General features: G+C 37.2%; 1 protein-coding gene across 3 annotated transcripts in view; it reads right to left on the reverse strand.

The window, feature by feature from the left end:
- Position 1: 1 nt before the first annotated feature.
- Positions 2-23919, reverse strand: part of PTEN (phosphatase and tensin homolog) — a 92905-nt gene continuing 68987 nt past the window's right edge. For all 3 annotated transcript variants that reach the window (XM_058696303.1, XM_058696305.1, XM_058696306.1), the window contains exons 5-8: positions 14272-14413; positions 9173-9339; positions 6201-6425; positions 2-3519 (exon numbers count right to left, since the gene is read on the reverse strand). In XM_058696303.1, the coding sequence (XP_058552286.1) occupies positions 3334-3519; positions 6201-6425; positions 9173-9339; positions 14272-14413 (720 nt within the window). In that variant the 3' untranslated portion in view covers positions 2-3333. The remainder of the gene's footprint in view (positions 3520-6200; positions 6426-9172; positions 9340-14271; positions 14414-23919) is intronic.

Here is a 23919-nt window from a genome sequence, read left to right on the forward strand (position 1 = left end):
ATGACAAGAATGAGACTTTAATCAGTTTTAAGTGGAGTTTATAACACTAAGAGATAAAGGGTTGTTAACAAACACAATAACAAATGGACATCTGATTGGTATGAGGCATTATCCTGTACACATCGTATTTTTTTGTGTATCCTCAGTGCATAGCATTTACACACAGAGCCACTGCTGCACAGCACAAGAGTATCTGAAGAGGCTGAATCAGAGTGAGGCTGTTTAACAGACTGAAATTTTTTAGTATATATAATCGATATGAAAACAGATTGAACTTCTGAACTGGCAGGGTAGAAGGCAGCTGGGCCAGACACTGCAGTTCGAGCCCTCCGGTGCACAGTTCCACCCCTCCGTCCGCATGCACGACACATTGACAGTATTTAAAGGTAAACGAGGCACTTTGTGGCAACCACAGCCATCGTTATGAACATATTGCACAAATTTTCTAGAACTAAACATGTAACTTGTACCCTACTTTTACTTTTTAAAGCTGAAACATCTGATGCTGCCGGTAAACTCCACTTAAGTTTATAACCTGTGCCACAGCAAAGAATGGTGATGCTATTTCTTCAACTACGCCTTAATAATTATGGCAAAAAAAAATGTTCAAGAGGAGCTACAGAGGACTTGTGATGGTACAGGGCCCAATTGTAAGCTTTCTTAAAAGTGATGCCTTCAAGTAACTTCAGACATGTAAGCGGCTGCACATCCAAAGAGTCTAAGTAAGAAAACATTCCAGAAACTCAAAGAGATTACCTACAGAATGCATTTCAGGCTAATTGTGAATACTGTCATAAATAAAGTTTTAATTAGGACTCAAAAACCTTTCAGTCATAGCAATTCTTGTCAAATTCTATGGGGATGGTAACTGAAATAAAGGGGAGTAGTATGTATAATATATATTTATATATATAATATATATATATATAATGCCATTTTTCCATTTCCAATGACTACACCATAAAATGTAAGCAAGGCTTCTCAAAAACATTGAAACATTCAAAATCAAAACCCTCATTCAGACCTTCACATTCCAAAGGAAAGATAATAACAGTGCAAAAGCCCATTATAACGTCATTATTTATGACCTGGCCCTCCATGTTACATATTGGAACAACACAAGTTATGTTTTAATATATACTGTGCCCAAAAGTGTAACAAATAACAGTATTAATAACTATCATCAAAACATGAATAGTTGATTTTCATTTTAGTCAACAATTTTCAGCTTTTACGAAAGAAAAGGTGGCATATAAATTTCAATGCTGAGATCTTAGCAACAGTTGTCTCTAACTTTACCAATTTAACTGGTGAGCAATCAGTTCTCTGTATATCAATGTTTCAATACAAATGTGTAAATCCTAAGAGCTTTGTTAAAAATTTAAAAATTTTTTATTTGTTGAATGAAACTGATGAGGTATGGAAAACATGTCAACATTATATATACCAAGAATATTTTTGATGAAGTTCTGCCTAATCTGTTCACCATCAAAGTCTAAAAATGCTGCTCTAATAGGTCCTAATGCAATCTGTATTTGTAAATTAACTAGGGTCAGACCACAGCTAGTGAACAATTTCAGCACCAAGAAGTTATTGAAAATGAGATTTTACACCATTAAGAAATCAATTGGCTGGATATTTCAATGTTTCAAGGTCAGGGTAGAATTTGAAAGACACCAAATTTCGGGGGTGGGGGGGACTTCTTTTTAATAACATCTTCACATTAGCTTTACAATAGTAGTTGTATTCTGCTTAAAATCATATGCAGTCTGGGCATATCAAATATATGATATTTAAGAAGTGAAATTGAAGCCCTAGTCCTAACTCTGGCACTATGAAGAAATGATTCAACACTGCACATTAAAAGAAAAAAAATCTATTCTTTCAATAAAAATCGATAAAAGCATTATGTGGGACAATTTCTACTGAAGAAGTAAATGCCTTATTATTTGTGCAGTGTTGAAAATTTACTGCAACTCTAATTTCCTTTTTAACACAAATAATGTCCTTTTAAATATAAACATTATATGGATTCAGTATTCAAGTAAAATTCCCTAACAGTTAATGACATTTAAAAAATGTGCAAAACTGCAAAACTCATTGTAATAGAATGTGTAAGGTCAAAAGGGTGGGACGGCTGACAGCTATCGGATTGAATAAGTGCATCATAAGTCTTTAAAGAAAAAAAACGCTTACTGTAGAATCTCAAATTGAAATTTCCTGTGCAGCATTACAAAATATTTTATATTCAATGAGAAAAAAAGCAGCTTGCAGGCAGCACATGAAGCATCCACAGCAGGTATATGATTGAAAACTAATAACGTAAGTGTATGCAGTCGACTGATGTAGGTACTAATAGCATCCGACTTTTCGCACTGGCCTTGATTACACAGGAGATGGAGCGGTCACTACAAGTGAGAAAACATATTTAATAAGTCATTGTCAATTTTTAAAATGTTTCAAGCCCATTCTGTGTCGATAGCCTCCACATTTATATGGTTAAGTCATTGTTGCTGTGTTTCTTATCTATGACCACATTATTTTTATATCCCTTCATTTGTGGATTCTTAACAAGTCGTGGAAGGTTCATTCCTGTACCCCAATACAGATTCACTCCCTCTAGCTGCCTTTTCTAGCACCAATATGCTTAAAAAAAAAAAAAAAAAAAAAAAAATGCACAAAACAACAAGCAGTGACAGCGGCCAATTCCTCAAACGTCCAGATTAATAACTGTAGCATGCTAAAGAAAGGTGCGTGGAAATAGCTGGAGACGGCATACGGTCCAGAGTCCAGCGTGAAACCCATCCCTTTCTGAGCACTCCCTCCATCCCCGACCCGAACACATGCATGAGAATGTAGCGGAACCCTCGAGAAACTCCTCTTAGCCAACTGCAAACTTCTCTGTTGCCACAAGTGCAGAGGGGTAGGATGTGAACCTGTATGTCACAAAACTCTTTAGCCACTTCAGTTGGTGACAGAACACAAAATGAGAAATTCCTACGTATACACATCAGTCTGTCTCCACTTTTTATAAAACTGGAATAAAATGGGAAAGTGCCATCTTTATTTATCCTAATTGAATTTTAAATGTCCTTTTGACACAAAAAGGTATATACATGACACAGCTACACAACCTTTTTTCAACTGGACAACAAGTGTCAAAACCCTGTGGATGTATAGGGTAAAACAAGATTGGTCAGGAAAAGAGAATTGTTCCTATTAACTGGTAATCTGACACAATGTCCTATTGCCATTAAAAAAAAAAGGTCCAATTTCAGTTTATTCAAGTTTGTTTTCATGGTGTTTTATCCCTCTTGATAAAAAAAAAAAAATTCAGACTTTTGTAATTTGTGTATGCTGATCTTCATCAAAAGGTTCATTCTCTGGATCAGAGTCAGTGGTGTCAGAATATCTATAATGATCAGGTTCATTGTCACTAACATCTGGTGTTACAGAAGTTGAACTGCTAGCCTCTGGATTGGATGGCTCCTCTACTGTTTTTGTGAAGTACAGCTTCACCTGGAGAAAAAAGAGAAGGTTTAAATGGAAAAATCCATAAATCTGACTAATCTTAAAAAATAGAGATCTTTACTAAGTAATTTAAGATTTGTTTTTAAAAGCGCTACGACAAATATGATCTTTAAAAGGCAGCTGCCTTTTAAATGACCCTCTTCTTCAGATTCCCTCTATGTTCTTTCTTACAATACACTAAAAAGTTATACTGGAATGTTAAAATACTAGTCTTTAATAAGCATAAGCTGCAAGCACGGACTAAGTAATTCTACAAAAGAAACGCACTGAGCCTGAAGTTCATCAAGTTTACAAAATGTATTTTCCATCTCGAAATTCAACGTACAAAGAGCTGAGTTCCGAAAGAACATTTCACTTACTACCTGTCTGAACCTCAATATGTTTTCTGATACAAATGATACTGAACAAATACAAATGCTATATCGTAAAAATACTGCTCAACAATGATGTTTAGGATCCCATCAGCCCTAAAAACCTCCCATGAGGAGAGAACATCACACAGTGATCAGAACAGTGGACCAAGGGCCTTTTTACAGGCACAGCCGAGTTAACTGTCAAACAAGTCGACAAAGGCAGGTATTTCTGTTTTAAAGGCGAGGAAGCTAAGGCCCAGAGAGTTCAGGCAACTTGCTGAAGGCCACATATCTAGTAGGTGGTGGATGTGAGGCTTCGGGGAGATCTGGCAGGAAGCCCCTCGCTCATTCTCTTAAATTGGCAGCCCCTCCCCCATGGTCCAACAGTCTTCATCAATTCTTCTCTTCCACCCAAAATCCGTTCCATCAGTGACTCCTTTCAGTTCCACCTCCAAAATACCATCTGTCCCCACCCTGACAGCTTTTCATTGTGCCCCACAGCCACCACGATAGTCCAAGCAAGCACCGTCTCCACTGGATTAAACCACAGCAACAGCTTCTCAACTCACCTCACAGCTCCGTTCTTGCCTCCTCTCCCTACTCTCCTCTCCAGTCTACATTTTGAAGGAGTGGACAGAATGAACTTTTAAAGACAAAATTCAGATTATATCCATCCTGTGCTGAAAACACACCAACGTCTTCACACGCAGACTCATGTGCTTTAGTCAAAATGACTCCTCCACTGCTCCTCAAAACTACCCAAATTATTCCTGTCTCAGGACTTTTGTAACTGTCTCTGTCCTTCTCTCTTTCCCTAGATATTTATATAGCTCACTCGTTCCATTAAGGCCCTGATTAAATGTCACCTGCTTGTAGAGGACTTCTCTTAACTATCCACCTAAAAACACACACCAAATGATCTCCGCTTTATTTGTTCACAAGCACTTACCATGATATGGTACTTGTTTACTGATAACTGAAATACTTTCTATATGTAATCGCAAATACATATTCTTGTGATATTAAAACAGAAAACAATAAAACTAGAGGAAGTCACACTGTAAAAGCTAGTAATTAAGGAAAATACAGCGCTAGGTAAAAGACCATCATCAATGGAAACCCGTGAATTCTAAAAGACACTTATAGACACTTAAAAGAAATATAAGATCTAAAGCCACTTAAAAATGGATTTATTTTCACTTAAAATATGTAGCCCCTTTATTTTTATTATTACTAGCAATATTCTTATACTTACAAGCTATAGTTAGGCTTGTTGTATACTACAAAAATGGAATGAGGCAAAACAAGGAAGAGAGAATTTTTTAAAAGAGAAAGGAGAAGGGTATGGTGAAATAAAGGGGGGGGAGGATCAAGTAGAATAAGAAATAAGAAAGAAAAAAAGGGCAAACTAACCACTTGGAAATATTTATAGATCAGCTTTTCATAGAAAATTCTTATCTACAGACAGGAGCAGAAATACACACACACATCACATATAGATAAAAGTAAATGAAGCAAATACTTCCACAATATGAGGAAGCGGACAGAGTTTTAGAATGGGATTAACACCAGAGGATGATGAGCGAAGGCCTTCCAGGGCACGAGAGACCGAAGCTAAGGCTACAACAGGAAGGCCGAGTGTGGGAAGGGCAGGGGAAAGGCAGAGGGTTGAGAGGTACAGGGAGAAAAAAAGAACCAAAAGGACTGGAGGCAGGAGAGCTTAGCCTGTGGAAGAACTGAAGACAGCCCAGAATGGGGGACTCTCGGGGAGCAGGGGGCATATGGCTAGAGCCGATGTAGGAGGGAGGCCTGTGCTGAATTAGGTAGGTCCTTGTAGGTCCTATCAAAAAACCACAAGGTCTTTAAAAAGGATGAACAGGAGTGACACAATCACGTCTATTTTAAGATCACTCTGTGGAGTTGAGAATATATGGGAAAGGGACAAAGGTAGGAATTGTAAGAACATTCCCTAGAAGTCATTCCCAAATGACTGAGCTCCCTTCTACTTCTTTCTTCCCCCAGTCCTACTTCACATCCTGCTTAAACTTAACTCCCCTTCCCAACCCCTGCCTCAGATTTCACCAAACAACCCACAGAAGAGGGTTAAGAAAAGAAAAAAAAAAAACATACTTTTTTTTTCTTTACTCTGTGTGCATCCTTGTTAGAAACTCAAGTTACTGATATGTAAATATTGCTTCTAAATAGTACTTAATTTAAAACTTAGTCATGCCAAGTCCTTCACCAGCTATACACCTAAAATTAGACACACACATACACAGAGCCACCCAACAATTCCTCAAAATGTTTTTGACTGACCTTAAAATTTGGAGAAAAGTAGCGGTTGGCCTTGTCTTTATTTGCTTTGTCGAGATCGTTTTTTGTTAAAGTGAGTACTAGATATTCCTTGTCATTATCTGCACGCTCTATACTGCAAATACTATCAATTTCTTGATCACATAGACTTCCATTTTCTACTTTTTCTGAGGTTTCCTCTGGTCCTGGTATGAAGAATGTATTTACCCAAAAGTGAAACATTTTGTCCTTTAAAAAAAAAAAAAAAAAAAAAAAAAAAAGACAGATTGTAAATTTTTTTTAAAGAAGAAAATATATCCCCTATATTAAACATCTGCCCCAAGAAGTCAGTAACCTAAGCCACGTGCCGTTTGCTATTTTGAATAAAGACAAACACACAAAACTTGGCAGTCTGGGTTATCTGCCACATCTAACTCACATAAGATTATTCTTCTGTTCACATTTTAGACCAAAATTGGAACTCCTCAAGTTCCAAAATAACTTACTTTTGTTTTAAAGCCTTAAGTAAAATATCACCTTTCTTGTCTAATGTTAGCTTTAAGAAATGTTTTGAGTTCATATGTATGTATGTATTTAAAAAAAAATTGTAAGTGGATTTAATTTCCTCTGTCTCAACAAGTTATCTATTACGAATTTAATAAACGTTCCTGAAAAGTCAGCATGACTTCTCAAGATAGCAAGGTGGGTACATTTCTACTTCTGAAGCAATACAAACAAACATTAGGTGGCTCCTGTTCCTCACACGACAGTACGAGTGTACGTTTGGAGACTTTCACAATGTGGGGGAAGGAAGACCAGCAATTCTGACTTTTTTTATGTTATAAAATGCCTATTTTTAAAAAACCGCTTCTTACTTATAATATGATGTCTTGTTAATCAAAAACACACCAGAAGTTCATGACTTGAAGCCTTTCCTGACCAACACACAAAATGCTCTCTCTCCCCCCTCTCCTAATTACTGGAAGTTGGCCTGTACGGATCACCTGACAGTTAATGATGCGCAGCCTCCTTGTGGCATCTCATCTCATTTAAATTGCCGGTTAAATCCTTTATTCTAATTTATCTTCAAGTTCTGTTATTTTCCCAGAAAGATGGTAAGACCTTTAGGTATCTTACATTTAAAACTGTCTTTTTATCTTTTAACAATACCTAGCAATGTCATATATAAGTCTTTTAAAAAATATTAATTGCTGGGGCGCCTGGGTGGCGCAGTCGGTTAAGCATCCGACTTCAGCCGGGTCACGATCTCGCGGTCCGTGAGTTCGAGCCCCGCGTCAGGCTCTGGGCTGATGGCTCGGAGCCTGGAGCCTGTTTCCGATTCTGTGTCTCCCTCTCTCTCTGCCCCTCCCCCGTTCATGCTCTGTCTCTCTCTGTCCCAAAAATAAATAAAAAACGTTGAAAAAAAAAATATTAATTGCAATTATTTTAGCAAAGTCATTGAATTAGTAACTATATACATATTTACTTAGAGTCAGAAGAACATAAGCTAGTAATATTTAAATCTCCACAAGTGGGGATTCTGTATAGACAACTGATTACACTACAACAGTTTTTGTTTAAATCACAGCAACATTTCTAACAGGTAGGGGAAATCACATAAAATGGAAATAAACATAAAGTAATCCCAGATACAGACGTATTACAAATAATGATCTAATCTTAAATTCTGCATGTATTAAAGTAATGTACAGACGATAACTGAAATAAGAACTTATGCACTCCTAAAGGTATAGGGAAACAGTGATGCAGCTGCCTGTTTTCAAAAGAAAATATAAAACTTTATGTGTGCCAGTCTTATAACAAATAGAAGGAAAAGAAATACTTACCTTAATTTTAAAACACTTGCTAATGCTTCCTGGATTATTGAAAAATAATTTTCCAAAGTTACTGAGATATATTTAACTTTCATTTATACAGAATAGGTAGGAAATGGGTTTCTGGCGGAAGAAAACCAGCTCAACGTTTTGAAGAGCTATGTGGATTCCCAGCTATGTGGATTCTGGATATAGGAGACTGTATTTCTTTGGATAAGTCAAAGTAGAATTTAAAATTTTTGTAATAAATGAAACTTCCTCTTATTTTTTTTTTTTAAAGCTAAATATCAGGAAAACCAAATCAGTCCTATTACTGAGAATGTCTAAAGACTGGCAATACATTATCTAGCACGTTCCATGAGCAGTACCAACATACAAAGGTAGTATTTTTGTTCACTACTAGCCCAAAAGTTTGCACCTTAGGCACACTTACCTTAAATGTTCACTCAGTATTGTAAGCCAAGACAGTTTAAGAATGAGCTCTCGCATTCCCTAATTATAGCTCATTAAGACGCAAACCTCACTAACTTCCTAAACCTGCGTATTTAATACCACATTGTTTTCATTCTTTATTACTTCCTTTGCATATTAACTGATCTTCTATCTAAAATTCAAAATATTCGATAAACTTGAGGAAGTTAAATATAAAATGATCTGGTCTCAGGAAACATGAACCCTAATAGGGGGGAAATGGTTTGTGTCATTACACAAGACCATGAAACACATCTTTATCTATACATATACACTAAATCTTCTACAAACTGATAGCCCCTTGCTAATTTCTTAGTGCCTGCTCATCCTTTCCAGAAGGATTATAACTGATTTAATGGGGTATACAATCTTTAATACTTTTACAAAATTTCTCTGCATAACCCAACTTAAAGAACGTTCATCTCAAATTATAATATGTCATAAGGACTTTCCCTTCTAATAAGACTTTTTACCATCAGAATGGCTCATCAATGCTGTAGTACGCAAAGCGTGTGCAGATTCAACAGAAAACCAATTATAATTCATGAATGTCTGTCATAAAATAGATCTTATAATCTCTCCTTACAAAGTGATTTCTGCTTAACCAAATATTTTAAGCAAAAGATCTAAGGTCGCCGTCCGAGGTATGGTGAGTCCGGGTATTTTTCCCACTACAAGTAAAGTGCAAACCTTTTTTAGCATCTTGTTCTGTTTGTGGAAGAACTCTACTTTGATGTCACCACACACAGGCAGCGGCTGAGGGAACTCGAAGTACATGAACTTGTCTTCCCGTCGTGTGGGTCCCGAATTGGAGGAATAGATCTTCACCTTGAGCTGGCAGACCACAAACTGAGGATCTGCGTGGTGAGATACACATTAGCATCATTTCACAGGAAATGCCTTCAAGTGCCAGACTGCCAAAAACTGTTTAAATGATTACTATTAGCAATATACACAAAACAGTAATTCTGCACCTGTAACCCTGATCTAAGACAAATCAACGGAAAAACTAAGGTCAAAAAATATAATCAGTCCAAAAGTTTCTCTAACTCGTACCTTCAACATAAGGTTCTACTCACTGTATGAAAACCAATCTGTTTTACAAACAGTAAGTCCCAACATTAGACTTCTGGCACTGCAGTTAACATCAAATTTTAACATTAAGTTGTAAAATACCTAACATAAACTAGATTGATAATTAAAATGCTACAATAATTTCCTGGCACATTCATATTTGCTGCAGTATTTTAAAGTCTCTACCATGTAACAAAACCCACCAAGTACAAACCACTACATGTTCACAACAGGCATGAGAACATAATCTGTAACAAAGTTATACGAAATTCCATAAACGCAAGACTGAATATTTATAAAACAAAACAAAACATTAATCATGATTTATTTTACCTATAGCTCATATTTTATTTCTTAAAGGTATATAAAGCCATCATCATGAGAAACAGGAAGAAAAGGGTGTGAAATGTCCGCAAAGAAATACAACAGACTCAAGCACCAATTGAAGCACAACCCCCCTCCCTCCAAACACACTGCATTTTCATCAACACATATTTTGGCTTTGGCCCCTGTCTGTTTCAAAATAAAGGGAAGGACTACATGGTTTAGTGAGTAACCTTATGAATAAGAAGTGTGTGTTGAAGGAAATATGCCAAGACAATCAAGAAGTAAAATCCTAAGCCTGCAAAGAGTACTAGAAATTTTCGTATATGTTCCATTCGCACACGCGCGCGCGCACACACACACACACACACACACACACACACACAGGCATAAAATACTCAGCATCAAAAGGCATCATCCTTAAAGATGAAAAAAGAAATATCACATTGTTTATGAATGTGGCCAACAACTGAGAACAAAGTAAAAAGCTTATCCAAGCTAGATGAATTTTCTGGTTTAATAAACATGTGCTGGCCCATCTATGCAATATCAAAAGCAGTATCAGCACTCACATAATAAATGGGTTTGATAATAGCATACTGGGCTTTTCTAATATGCATTTGTGAGGCACTTATCATGAGAAAAAGGGCACTCCAAAAAAGGGAAACATTCTACCAACCATCTGTCAATAATTGTCACTCCCTTGACTAAAGGTTCAAAGTACAATGAGCCATTTTACAGGATTTTACCTGATTCCGAAATTTTCTGGCTTGAAGAAGCAAACAAAAAGGTACGATTTCAAAACTGTGATAAAAATCGACCAAGATGAAAATGCCTTGTAATCTTATTAATTCAAACTCCTAATTCAGAACCTGATAATCCTGATTTTAGGACTTTAAACTGCGTATTAACTGTATAAGGCAGATTTCAAGTGAACTACAAACTAAAATGTGTATCTTCAGGAACCCCAGAATAGTCAAATCAATTCATAAGCTAATTACAATTCAGTGTTACTTGGACTTTACCCCCAAAACTAAGATAAAAAGTTTTAACAAAATTAAGTGGAAAAGATTTTCTCAAATCACTAAAGAAAATAATTTTCCCTGCGTTGTGAATTTCCCATTTTAGATATCTCACACCTAATTTATCAGAAGTCCAACAAGAGTATGGTTCTGCTGACTTCTAGACACAGTTCAGATATTTTTCCTTTGATGTAACTGTGTTCTAAAGAAATGACAAGTCAATACCTGGTAAACAAAAATCAGAATTAAATTTTTTTGACATGTGCATACTGATAGAGTATTGACAGAAAAATCACAGTGATCATCTTGTTAACATTTTGACCCTTTCTGATGTTAAAAGTAGAATAACTTTTCCTTTATTTAGAAAATATTAAGACAATTCTCAGATATGAAAAAGGCCGCTAACCCCTGACAGCTTTGCAGAAAATGTTCTACTTTCACAAGTTTTCTTTTCTTCACTGACTCCTTATCTCCTCTTGAGCCCAAACCTGCAACTCCACATCTCCATCCTCACCATCCCACCCCTCTGGGCCTCACCATCCCGGCCCCTCTGGGCCTCACCATCCCGGCCCCTCTGGGCCTCACCATCCCACCCCTCTGGGCCTCACCATCCCGGCCCCTCTGGGCCTCACCATCCCGGCCCCGTGCGACCCTTTCGTAGAAGGCTGGTTAACTTCTAGCTCTGTTTCCTGATGCTCCCCAAAGTATCAGATAGACTCACACCTAACAGACCCATACTTTCAAGCACTCACTATCCTCATGTAAACAGCTCACCTTCACCTGATTAAGACGGGGTTAAAACCCAAAACATTCATGTCTCCAAGTCTCCGTGATACTCATTTTTTTCTTTCATACCTTCTCTGTGTATTAATCACATGGCCAGAATCAAAACTGACAAAATATCCAGATATAAATGGCAAAGTAAAAAGTAATCAAATCCTACTGATTGCCTTAGCAAAGCACATCTGGCTTACGGCAAGTCACACAACTGGTTTCCCTTCCCCCATTTTCCCCCATCTTGCAACCTCCACTTCCTACAAAGCCACACTTAAAACACAGCATATGCCTCCAGAATTGTCACTGATGCCATAGTATTTAGCACCTCTAGTCTGATAACCCCATTCAAGGTCCTCTTATAGTCAACCACACATTCCAGTCCTCTTCCATTCTCTGTGTCTACCCTCCTGTCCAGCTCATTTCCTACTGGTATGCTTCAACGCAAGCTATTTCCTATTGCCTGTAATACTTCCTTCGGTTTTAATGCCAATCTAAGCTGTATGCTTTCTCCAATGTTCACTGAGAATCCGACTTCCTCCATGAAACTATTTGACAAGCCCCAAAACTTTTATTTTTCTGAGTATACCATTTATAACTTATACATATAATCTCCCATCCAATTATGTATTGCTTTTGTTATAATACAACTTCATTACATAGTATTAAATCACAGTGCATAAATGGAGAACTAGAAAACTGATAAAGATTAAAAAGATGTCAGTAGTCAGTAATTTTAAAAGTTTAAATGTGATACTGAGAAGAGACCAAAAAAGAAAAGGCCACCACAATGTTTAAGTGGAAGCAGGCAGAGCACAACTAATAGATTTTTGCTAGAGGAGGTGAATGTGAAAAAATTACACTAGATAATAAGACTACTGAACTGAATGTTCTCCTCCCCTTAGCAAATGTCCCTAATCTGTAATACCTTTCTTTGGGCTCTTAAACCTGATACCTACCCTACAGGAAGAGCAGGAGTTTTTCCTTCCTTCTTCCTTCTCCTCTATGAATTTAAGTCCCTATGTCAATTACCTCTGACAGTTCAGTGCCTTGCATTTAGAAGTTTTTATCAAAACCATTATTATTGTTTTGATATAGCTGGCTAATATAACAATGTTATATTAGTTTCGGGTGTACAACACAGTGATGCCACAACTCTACACGTTACGCTGTGCTCACTATAGGTGTGGGTACAATCTGTCACCATGTGACACTATTTCAGTACCACTGACTGTATTCCCTATGCCTTTTATCAGCACTTTTAAAAATTGTACTGAGATGACAAAAGCATCGGTGAGGTCTCTCAGAAGGCTCAATATAACATGTTATATTAATAAATCTGTGGTCGTGATGAAATTATCTAGTTCTAAGAACGTAGGAAAGATAAGATGAAGGTGATTACACCTAACTGAAAAGGATAAACACAACCAAGAAATTAATTTCCTAGGTACAAATTAATTTAGGGATAGAATTTTTTAATTCCGCAAATATTTTCAAGAAGCGAAACTTAAAGCTAAAAACTAAAATCACTAACAAATTACAGAACCTCACTGAAATATTATTAGAGGTATTCGAAGAAATAATGTCGTGGGATCTTATCTACAAACTACAAAACTGCACTCTAAATAATAAATAAATAAATAAAACGTATTTCTTAAACACGACAACATGGCTAATCACTGCCAAGGCAGAGCTAACATGCTTCTGATAAAATTCTGATACAGGAAAAAGCAGCAGCAGTCTGATCTTTCACAGGGTTGGATGATACTTCCTTCTATGCGTTCTCTCTTGACTCACTGCTCTGGGTCTGAGTATGAAGGCTCCTACCAGGCTGGCTGAGAACTCCAGCCAAGAATAGCAGAGAAGCAGAACAGGACTGGGGTGACTGAGGAAGGCTTACAGAGGTCAGGGTAAGCCAGAGGTCAATGTGAGGCAGACATCACCGACATTATTCTATTTAGTATGTATCTAGGAAGTTTTCAGATCTCAAAATATCTTCATTGTATTGATAAGCAAACACAAAGACAGGTAGACGGTGTGCCCGGGGTTATACAGTACAGCAATGACAGAGCTAGAATGGGAACTTGGATCTAAATCCAGGTTTTCTCTAATACTCCACATACTTTGACCCAACCCTATTCACTCAATATACTTCAGCTTTTCACCATGTCTTATCATTGTTTTTCTTTTTATTGTCCCAGTCACTAGTACTATCACCATCTAGTCTTCCTAAGATATCAAGGAATCAGTCCCTGCCCCAACACCAATAAACTAACAAATCCCACGGCCACTCTGATGGTACATCTCTAACGGGATAGGTTTTCCAGTTACCTGGTCATAATTTAGGCTGCATTTGGTAGATGCAGCAAAGAATGTTTCTTTCATAAATATAATTTTGCTTCCAAGACATTATATTTATTGGCTTTCTTAGTCCAATGTGCTAAGTCGAGCTACTTAATTAGTCTGGATAGTTCAGACATATATGCCCCTGCATAAATGTTAAGTGTTGTTCCTGTCTAGATTTTTATGTAAACTTCTACATATGTTCAGAAAAGTGTTCCAATACACGGAAGGAGGAGAATTTAGAGCACTTACTGCAAGTTCCGCCACTGAACATTGGAATAGTTTCAAACATCATCTTGTGAAACAACAGTGCCACTGGTCTATAATCCAGATGATTCTTTAACAGGTAGCTATAATAATAAACATAGCGCCTCTGACTGGGAATAGTTACTCCCTGGTGGACAGGAAAAAAAAGAAAGAAAAGCCACATTCAAAAGAAAAATTCCATTATAGTTATTTCACTAAATTGTTACGGTTACGTGGGTTGTGCCCACTGAAGAACATACACACATTAAAAATTTGACCTTAAATGATTAATATTTAAATCCACCTCAACAACACGGTAAACCAGAGCAACATCGGTACAAAGGAAAATACGAGAAGAACTTTTCTCCCTTAAAATATAGTTATCACGATACCCTCATTTATTCAATGGTCACAGCAATTCCCCGGCCCAGGAACCCGATAAGCAAAGGCCACTGCAGCTGTGTCTTTACACACAGGGCCTCCCGTAAAAATGTATGGACTTTTATTAAACGCACAATTCCTCAAAAGCTTGGTTATTTTTCAGGCAAAAGTATATCAGAACCAGCAGCGTACATGAAGGTACAGTGCCTTTAAGAGACAGAAACAGTAGCAGCAAAAAGTGATGGCCACAGACCCCAACAAATCCAGGAACATGTGGCTGGCATAAACGGAGACAAGAGTTCCACAACAGACGTTCCTCAAGATGTCCCCAAGCTGCACGTATCTCTTTGCGGAAGAAACCAGGGACAGACATAATGTTTGAGAAAACTTAAGTATTACAAATGCTAAAAATGTATTTAATTCATGTGCTATTAAAAAAACCCCACTTATCTAAAGAAAAAATCTAATGTGCGCAGCCATGCATTCATTAGTGATGCAGAATAAATGAGGCATTAGGGTACTTATTTAAGGTTTCTTTTCCTATTACATGTGTGACTTCAGAAAAATCTTAAGCATTTTAACTTAGAAATAAAAGGCAAATAGTAACATTAAGCTGTCTGACAGTTAAAAGTGACTTGCAAAAAAGTTAAAAGTATATTCAAGAGAAAAAAGAATGAGCAGTATTTGTAAGTTGTTATCTAAATTTCCTGATGTGTTAAGAACTCTGGACACAAATGCTTTTAATAAAGTACGTTTATCAGTTTAAAGACAGATACACAGAATAGCAAGTAAACAGGTATTCACTGTAGTATTCTCAGTAATTTTTAAAAGTTAGCATAAGTTCATTACAATTAAAAAATATATAAAATGTCAAAAATGGATAAAAGCCATTTCAAATCAGGACAAACGATTTAAGATTTTGGCTCCAGTGCAAAGACCATACAATCAGAAGACTTGGATTGAAAGCTGACAGTCAAAATACAAACTCTGATTTGTTTCCTTGGAAAAATGAAGACAGTTAATAAACGGCCTATCTTCTTCACAGGATTCTCACGAGGATTAAACACTACATGCAGTTACACAAAAGCATGCTAAACTGACAGAACGTTATGCAAATCCTAATTAGTGGTTTTAGAAATTCTATCTATATTTAAAGTACAATTTTAGAAGAAATGGAATTTTAGTCCCGTGTACAGTATTTTCTTAAAGAAATAGCAGTGAAATAGTATTACTGTGAAAAGCTGCTATAAAAATTAATGTTAAAATCATTGTTAAAGTTTACAAGTGTTTGAACTTAAAATGGCTTATCACATTATTTAATGCTACTCTGGCAAACAACACACTTTATCAAGATAAAACACAGAATTGCAAAGCAGGTTGGGGGAAAATAGCAGACGGAAGACGGCTGGGCAGGAAGGAATCTTTTTTGAACCATGTGAATTTATGATCCAGTCTATAAATTAAATTTAAATCTACAAAATTCAATCAATGGAAGTCCATAAGAAGACCAAGTTGTCAAATTATTTGTTGGGGTTTAGTGGAATGACAGATGACCTCTTCCTCTTTATCTTCTTGGTATAAGTTTGTATGAATAATTTAAAGGTTTTCAAAGCTTTAATTTTTCTCAAGTAGCAAGTAATTGGTAGCATATCTATAATGCAGCTGTTTATATACAGAGTCAATCCTTACCCAAAGGGCTAGGCACATGTATAGAGAAAGAATGTATGAATGTGTTAGATGTCAACACTGCATGAATACTTGTGTCTAAATACAAGCTGAACCAAATTACTGACACAATTCAAAGAAAAACACTGAAAAGCACAATTTAAATTTAATTAATGACTTTACCATCAAATTACGCATAACTAAGCTTCCGCAACTTAACTTTGTAATTCCTACCTACCAGCACCTCCAATTCACTATATTCGGATTAGCAGACATAACAAAGTAGGAAGGCTCAAATGTGTATGGACCCCAGGCCTCAATGTGTCCTCTCTCTTCTCATCTCTCATGGCCACGATGCACACTTAATAAAATTTCATTAATGGTACAATGAATCAAACTGTTATCTAGATTTTGAAATGAGTGAATGCAACTTCTGTACTAAATTGACAATGCAAATTTATAACACTTGAAATATTGTATTTCCTGAATTCATATACTGAAAATAATGGCTTATGGGCATGTTTTACCTATAGCATTTTGAATATAAAGACTTCATATAAAATATCTCTTTTAAACTCTAAGAAATGAACATTTTTAGGCTCTTGAAAATTTGTTTTACACATATGAAAAGTGGGCTAACCTTTAAAGCTCCTGGAGATTAAAAAATACTACATGTTTTCAAAATGTCCACTTTTCATTTAAATGAACCAAGAACACTTAAGCTTAAACTGGTCTATAACTATATCCTAAAAGTTATTTCCACCCTCTACCACTAATGACCCACTCTAAACGGGAAGAAAATTACTTACATTCTTAACCTTTTCATCCTCAAATATAACTTCTAAAACATTCTAATTTTGGCTATACTTAGCATTCTTCAGATCTACTTAACACCACATTCCTGGCCATCCTCTCAAAAGGCAGTCCTCGATTCTCGATTCTCCGAACCCCTGACGCTCACAGGCCAGGAGGAAGGGTTCAGGAGGCGGCTTGGTGTTCCTCCCACTGTTGTTCAGCCCACTTTCTACAGTCTTTACTCGGTCTCCCCGACTCCTGATTTCCATCATTCAATACCTCGTTCTTCCGACATGCACGGATTAAAGTCTCGACCACAGGGATTTCAGCACTCTGTTGAACCACTCTCTTTCCATGCTGTCCCATACATCATCCTCAATGAATTTAGCTCCTATTTCACTGGGGACCCTTAGGTCATCCAGTGTGGGCACTCACCAAATTCCCTTCTCCCATCTTAAAATTTCTTTACTCCTGATATTTTATACAAGTGTCTCTTCATGTTCGCCTAGGTTCCATACTGGCAATCGCTCTATTAATTAACCCCTCTCTGGCATTTGCCTCTGCTCTACCTGTTTCCTCCAAATAATCAGCTCAGGTAACCCTCATTCTTTATCCAAAACAAACAATTTAAAGACTGAAAATTCACACTTTCCCCAAATCTTGTATCTCTCTCAAATTGACATCCTCTTTCTCTATATAAACTCTAAAAAGAGGACGCCTGGGTGGCTCAGTCAGCTGAGCATCCGACTCTTGATTTCAGCTCAGGTCACGATCCCAGAGCCATGAGATCGATCCCTGTGTCAGGCTCCACGCTGAGGGTCAAGCCTGCTTGAGATGCTTGCTCTCTCTCCCTATGCCCCTCTCCCCTGTTCATGTGCACGCTCTCTTGCTCTCTCTCTTAAAAAAACAAAAACAAAAAACAACAAAAAACAACTCCCAAAGGTAAGCCTCCACTCCTTACCTCATAGGAATCTGTTATTATGAGGCTGATTTCTTCATGGTCATTTCCTACTATTTTCTCAGTCCCATCTTGGATCACTTTTTGTCGCCATTTTGAAAATTCTCTGCCTGTCACAGGACCCAATCTCTAAAGGTTTTCTCCTATCCTTACTGGCTATCTTGTTTCTTCTTGTCCCTAAAGGTAGGCATACCTCAAAAATCTGATCTTAGAGAGCCCCTCTTTGTCAATCCTCTGTTATTTATAGTAGTTTAATTATCAATCTTAAACATTAACTCCAAAACCTGTGTCTCTCAATATGACTTCATTCCCAACTCCCAATACAGAATCTCCAATACTTGGCTGGACACTTCTAGCCAAAAACTTTAGAAGCATTTAAAGCACACCATACCCAAAAACCGAAGCTTTCATATTCTTCCAACCTCTTGTTATTTCTATTAATGATATTCACTATTTTCTCCAGCACCTGAACCCAAAACCTCTTCTAATACCACCACCACTATTGTTTATTGAACTCTTACCATGTTCTTTGCTTTGTTCTAAGTATTTTCATAAATATAATTTAGTACTCAGGAAGTGGGTATTATCGGTAACACCATTCTATAGATGAGGTCAGGTCACACATCTTACAAGTAACGGCACTAAATTTCATCCTGGTGCTCCAACTCCAGAGTTTACACTCAACCACTGATACAATCCTGCCATCTTCTTCCTGCTAGACTAAAGCCAAGAATCTGAGAGACAGTAGTGATATACACAGGGTTATAGAAAAAAAAGGTAAGGAAACCCCAGCAGTACAGGAAAGCTCCAGGCAGCAGAGTAAAGGCAGAGATTAGTAGGTGTGTCAACCACCTGGCATATGCACACAATACACAAACACAAACACCGCCCCCCCCCACACACACACACACAGAGTACACACAAAATGAAAGGCAAACCGGAGGTTAAGTTCATTTAGAATATACGTTTTAGATTCTTACACATCTATTCCGATGCCAGAGTCCAGATTTTGACTGTGAAATACCTCTCCAAATACCAGTTCCAATTTTCTGTGGCTATTCTGGTTCAGCCACCTTCTAAATTTTGCAATAGCCAACTGATTAGCAGCCTCTGATTTATCTATTCTCCAATCTATTTTTACACCACTCTGTGATTAATTTTACAAACTGTAAGATTAATCACACTGACAATTCAAAATGCTAAATGGTTTCCCAGTGCCTACCTAAATAAGAAAATTTATCACACATTGTCATTCCGTAACAACATAAAAAAATCTGGGAAGTTTTACATATTTTCTAACATCTAGACCAACTTAGATGATATAATTATTTGATACTTCCAGGTTTGATAGCAGCCACCTGAAATGCAATTCAGATCAGGTACACCTTGAGGTCTCCTATACATTTAGATTCGTGGATGGCCTGTTTAAATTTTGTATTTCATCTTCAAGCAGTGATGTTCATTGAAAACTGCCTGCTTCCAATTGAAAATTGCAAATTCATTAGCACAAACCTAGATATAATTTAGTTACCTGCACCTTGTAGTTTCATCACCTTTATCAAACTTAATTATAATTTTTGTTTCCCCTCCCTCTCCTTTTTCGTTGAAAAGAGCTTTAAAAGAGATGTATTGATTTTACTGGCATTTTCATACAGTCAAGTGTTTGAGATTGTCAGCGCAAATGGTTTACTGTTTACTACCTCACAAATTTAGATTTCCATCTTTACTAATCCCTCTTTCCTACTTGTTATTATCTTAATAATCTTTATTTGTATTTCTCCACTGACCCAAGGTTATTTAAAGTAACTGGTTTTAAATTTCCAAATGGTTGATTTAAGCTTTGTAAAAACATCTCTAGCTCTATTGAAGTATAATCAAGGAATGGGGTTTATATAATTCTACTTGGAGAGGAGATTTTCTTTGTAGTTGGCCTAATGAATTATTAATCTTTTGTAACTGTTTTGTGGATGACAAAAAAAGAAAAAAAGATACATTTTATGGGCTAATTTTTAATATGTTATTCGAGTCATCTGTAGCTCTTATTGTGTACCTTCTTGATCCTCAAGTAGATTAAAGATTCCTATTATCACTCCTTTACTGTCAATTTTTTCTTCATTTCTCCCAGCGTATGCTTACTACATTTGATGTTATGCTTAGCACATAAGAGTTCATACCGCTCTGTCTTCACTGTGGAGTGCTCCCTGTGTTAATACAAAATGACATACTTGATCTAGTTTTATACATCTTGTTGTAAATGCACTGATAATGATATTCTGTCATCTGCTTTTGAAATTTACATTTGCCTGCTGTATGTTTAATAGACCACTTATTTTTCTAACCTGAATTGTTTGATGTAAGCCCCTTGTATGTGATTAATCTCTTAAAAAACAGAAACTTAAAAGTATAGGTTACACACACCTTTCAAACCTAGAATACTGTCATAGTGCTTCCAGGTCAGAACACCACCTGGATACCAGAACACAAGATATGCAATGTTTTGCTCATATTCTGTGCATTGGGACCTTCAGATCATTTTCTCTAAGATGAATTCATAATCTAGATTCCTCAGTTAAAAAAGTAATTTTAGGGGCGCCTGGGTGGCTCAGTCGGTTAAGCAGCTGACTTCGGCTCAGGTCATGATCTCGTGGTCCGTGAGTTCGAGCCCCGCGTCGGGCTCTGTGCTGACGGCTCAGAGCCTGGATCCTGTTTCAGATTCTGTGTCTCCCTCTCTCTGACCCTCCCCTATTCATGCTCTGTCTCTCTCTGTCTCAAAAATAAATAAACGTTAAAAAAAAAATTTTTTTTTTAAAAGTAATTTTATACCTCAGTAAATGTTTCACTAGCACTTCTAAACTAAGAAATAATGTTGATGCTTTAAAATAATAGTGCTTGCTTGAAGCTTGAAAATCTGTTTCACAATGTTTCAACAAAGGAAGAAATCTAGCTCCTAGGAATGGCTATTATTACAATGACAACATATAACAGTAGTTACTGTATATTAAACTAAGTGCCAGACATTTTACATACCTCCCTAACACTACCACAACTGTATAAGACAGACGCTATCACCTCTATTTCAAGGATAAGAAAACAATCCCAGTACACACAATTATCCTGTTCAAAACTAGGACCTGAACCTAAATGTGACTTTGATTCTAGAGCTTCACACTCCAGTATCCTGGGTTTCATTAATAGTACACAAACTAACAAGGTAATATGAAAGAGGTCACCACCTCTTAGAACACAATTTTTCCCATCTATGAAGAATCTCCAAAGTTTTAGAGTAGAACAGTGCTTCATTCTGGAAACTTGATTGTAAGTAATGTATTAAAAGTAGTGATGCATGAACCACAGAATCCTTGAGAATAATACGAAGCAGACAACTGATACTGTTCTCTCTGCACAGCATCCTTTCCCCTTTGGGAAGCTATCATTACCCGTATGGTTTCGGGGAAGTCAGGTGGACTGTCTTCTTCAGCTTTAGATAAATGTCCCAAGCGTCTGGCCAGAATGTTTGGTTCGGGGATGCATACATGCCCTAATCCAGGTAAATCAGCAGCCAATCTAGGAATTTCTGCTCATATTGTAGCTTTCTTCCCATTGTAGTTATTCAAGTAAACCTTGCTATTATTGCAGAGAGCCTGCCTAAAAATAAAGCATATACAGAGGAAAGGAGAGAGTTGAGAGAAAGAGAGATTCTGGACACCTGTTAAGCATCTATGTCCAGGCCAGAGCTTTTATGGTAATATAATCCCATATACATGTCTCCTTGGTATAAGCTTTGTTAAGTTGGGCTTATGACAGGAAACTGAAAGCATGCTAATGTAATATAGCTTTTGTTTTTTTTTTTTTAAGTTTCTATTTCTACTTTGGGGTTCAAAACAATAAGAATACTTTGCACAGAAGAAGACAGTAATGTAGAAAGAATACTGTATTTGGGGTGCCTGGGTGGCTCAGTTGGTTAAGCATCTTACTGTTGATTTTGGCTAGGTCACGATCTCACAGTTCATGAGATCGTGCCCCACATCAGGCTCTGTGCTGACAGCGCGAAGCCTGCTTGGGATTCTCGCTCTCCCTTGCTCTCACTCTCTGCCCCTCCCCCACCCGCATGTGTGTGTGCACTCTCTCTAAATAAACGAACATTTTTTGAAGAAGAAAGAAAAAAAGAATACTGGATTTGAGATTAGGAGGTATGGCTTTGAGTCATTACACAGGCAGATGAAATGACCTAGGACAGACTGATTTCTACAGATCTACTTGATCATTTATATGACAATAGGTCTGAAGTAAGTCATTGCTAGAGTTCTTCAGTGTATGAAGAGCTTATAATTTTATGAATATATAGACTGTATAACAGGCTTAAATATCATGCATAAGAGGAACACAGTTTAGCCCAGAAGAATTAATGTGTTAGAAAAAATAAGAATGTTACATTAGGAGTTTGTTTTGTTTTGTTTTACTGAAAATGAGGAGAGTTGCAGTTTATTTTAAATGAGGAGAAAATGAGAAAATTTTATTAGGTTATCATATGGGGAAAGTTAGCAACTAATTAGAAAAAAAACTAACCTGATTGTATGATGAGGACATAAAAAATTCAGTCCTCAGAGAAACTAGAAAATTTCCTCTTCTTGGGATCACTTAGAATAAAGTTAATATTTATTATTTCTTGAAAGTTTGTCTTCATTACATAAGCTAATGAAGTCACATACAAAGATCATTAAAGGAACTTTATCTCTAATAACAGCTTTGAAAGCAACACAAAAAAGAACTCTGAAGCTCAACACAAAAAAGAACCTTTCCTAAGGTTTAATCCAAGCAAACAATGATCAATGCTTACTTTACCTGCCACCATTCTAGAAGTGGGGAAGGCAAGGGAGAGAGGAGTGGCAGAAATTCTGGGTACATCTGTCGTATAACAAAAGTTTGCCTCTTTGATTTCCGAAATTTAGGGAATCTTTCCCAAATACATCCTTACCAGCATTAGCAGGACGCTTTAGCTCTTTACTCACAGTTTATAAGAAACACTGTGAGCTGACTCAGATTCAGATTCATACGGGTAGGGTAAGTGTGGGCTGGGAGGCACAGGACTAGATGGGAGCCGAGCCTGCAGATGCTCAGGTGAGCCGGGGGGGGGGGGCGGGGGGGGGGATCACTGACAGCTTGTTTTAACATAATCTGCCACATACTCCTAAAGTGACAGGATCAAATATGCAAAGGAATGACCTTTAGGGAAGTGTAACCCAGTTGCCTTCTTACAAAATTAGCCCATAAAAGAAGGACCCTTCTTTCCCTCCAGCGGTTATCCTGTTCTCGGAAAACATTTTTCTTCAGAGGACGTTATCAGTTGTACTTTGACTTCCCCGCAACAGTCAAAGCCCGGAGTGTTATTTGGGCAGTACTAACACAGCGGCACATTTTATGGTCGCCTGGCACCCACCCACCGCTGTGCCATCGAACCTGCCCCAAGTCTCCTGAGAAAATGGCAAGATGGCCCCCGATTATTTTGGGAGTGTCTCTGCGGAGTCCACAAATTCTCCACTAAAACATGACACCTGGCTCTTCTTTCTCCAAAACAAGGGAGAGTAGGAGTAGGGGGGTGGAGGGAAGGGAGGGGGAAAAAGAGGAGGAGAAGGAGGGGGAGGGGGGGAGAAAGAGGAGGAGAAACAATATGCTCGCCTGTACACGTCACCAGAACACAATTTTCTTTAGCTTCTTAATGCTTCTCTACAAGTGAAATTAAGGATATAAACAAAGTAACACTAAAGATAATGTTTTAATAAAAGTAATCCTATATAAACTGAAAAGCTGGTAACAAATATATGTACCTCTTGTAATAATGGATCACAATTTTAAAA

The sequence above is a fragment of the Neofelis nebulosa genome, chromosome 13 (genome assembly GCF_028018385.1).
Source record: "Neofelis nebulosa isolate mNeoNeb1 chromosome 13, mNeoNeb1.pri, whole genome shotgun sequence".
Lineage (NCBI taxonomy): Eukaryota > Metazoa > Chordata > Mammalia > Carnivora > Felidae > Neofelis > Neofelis nebulosa.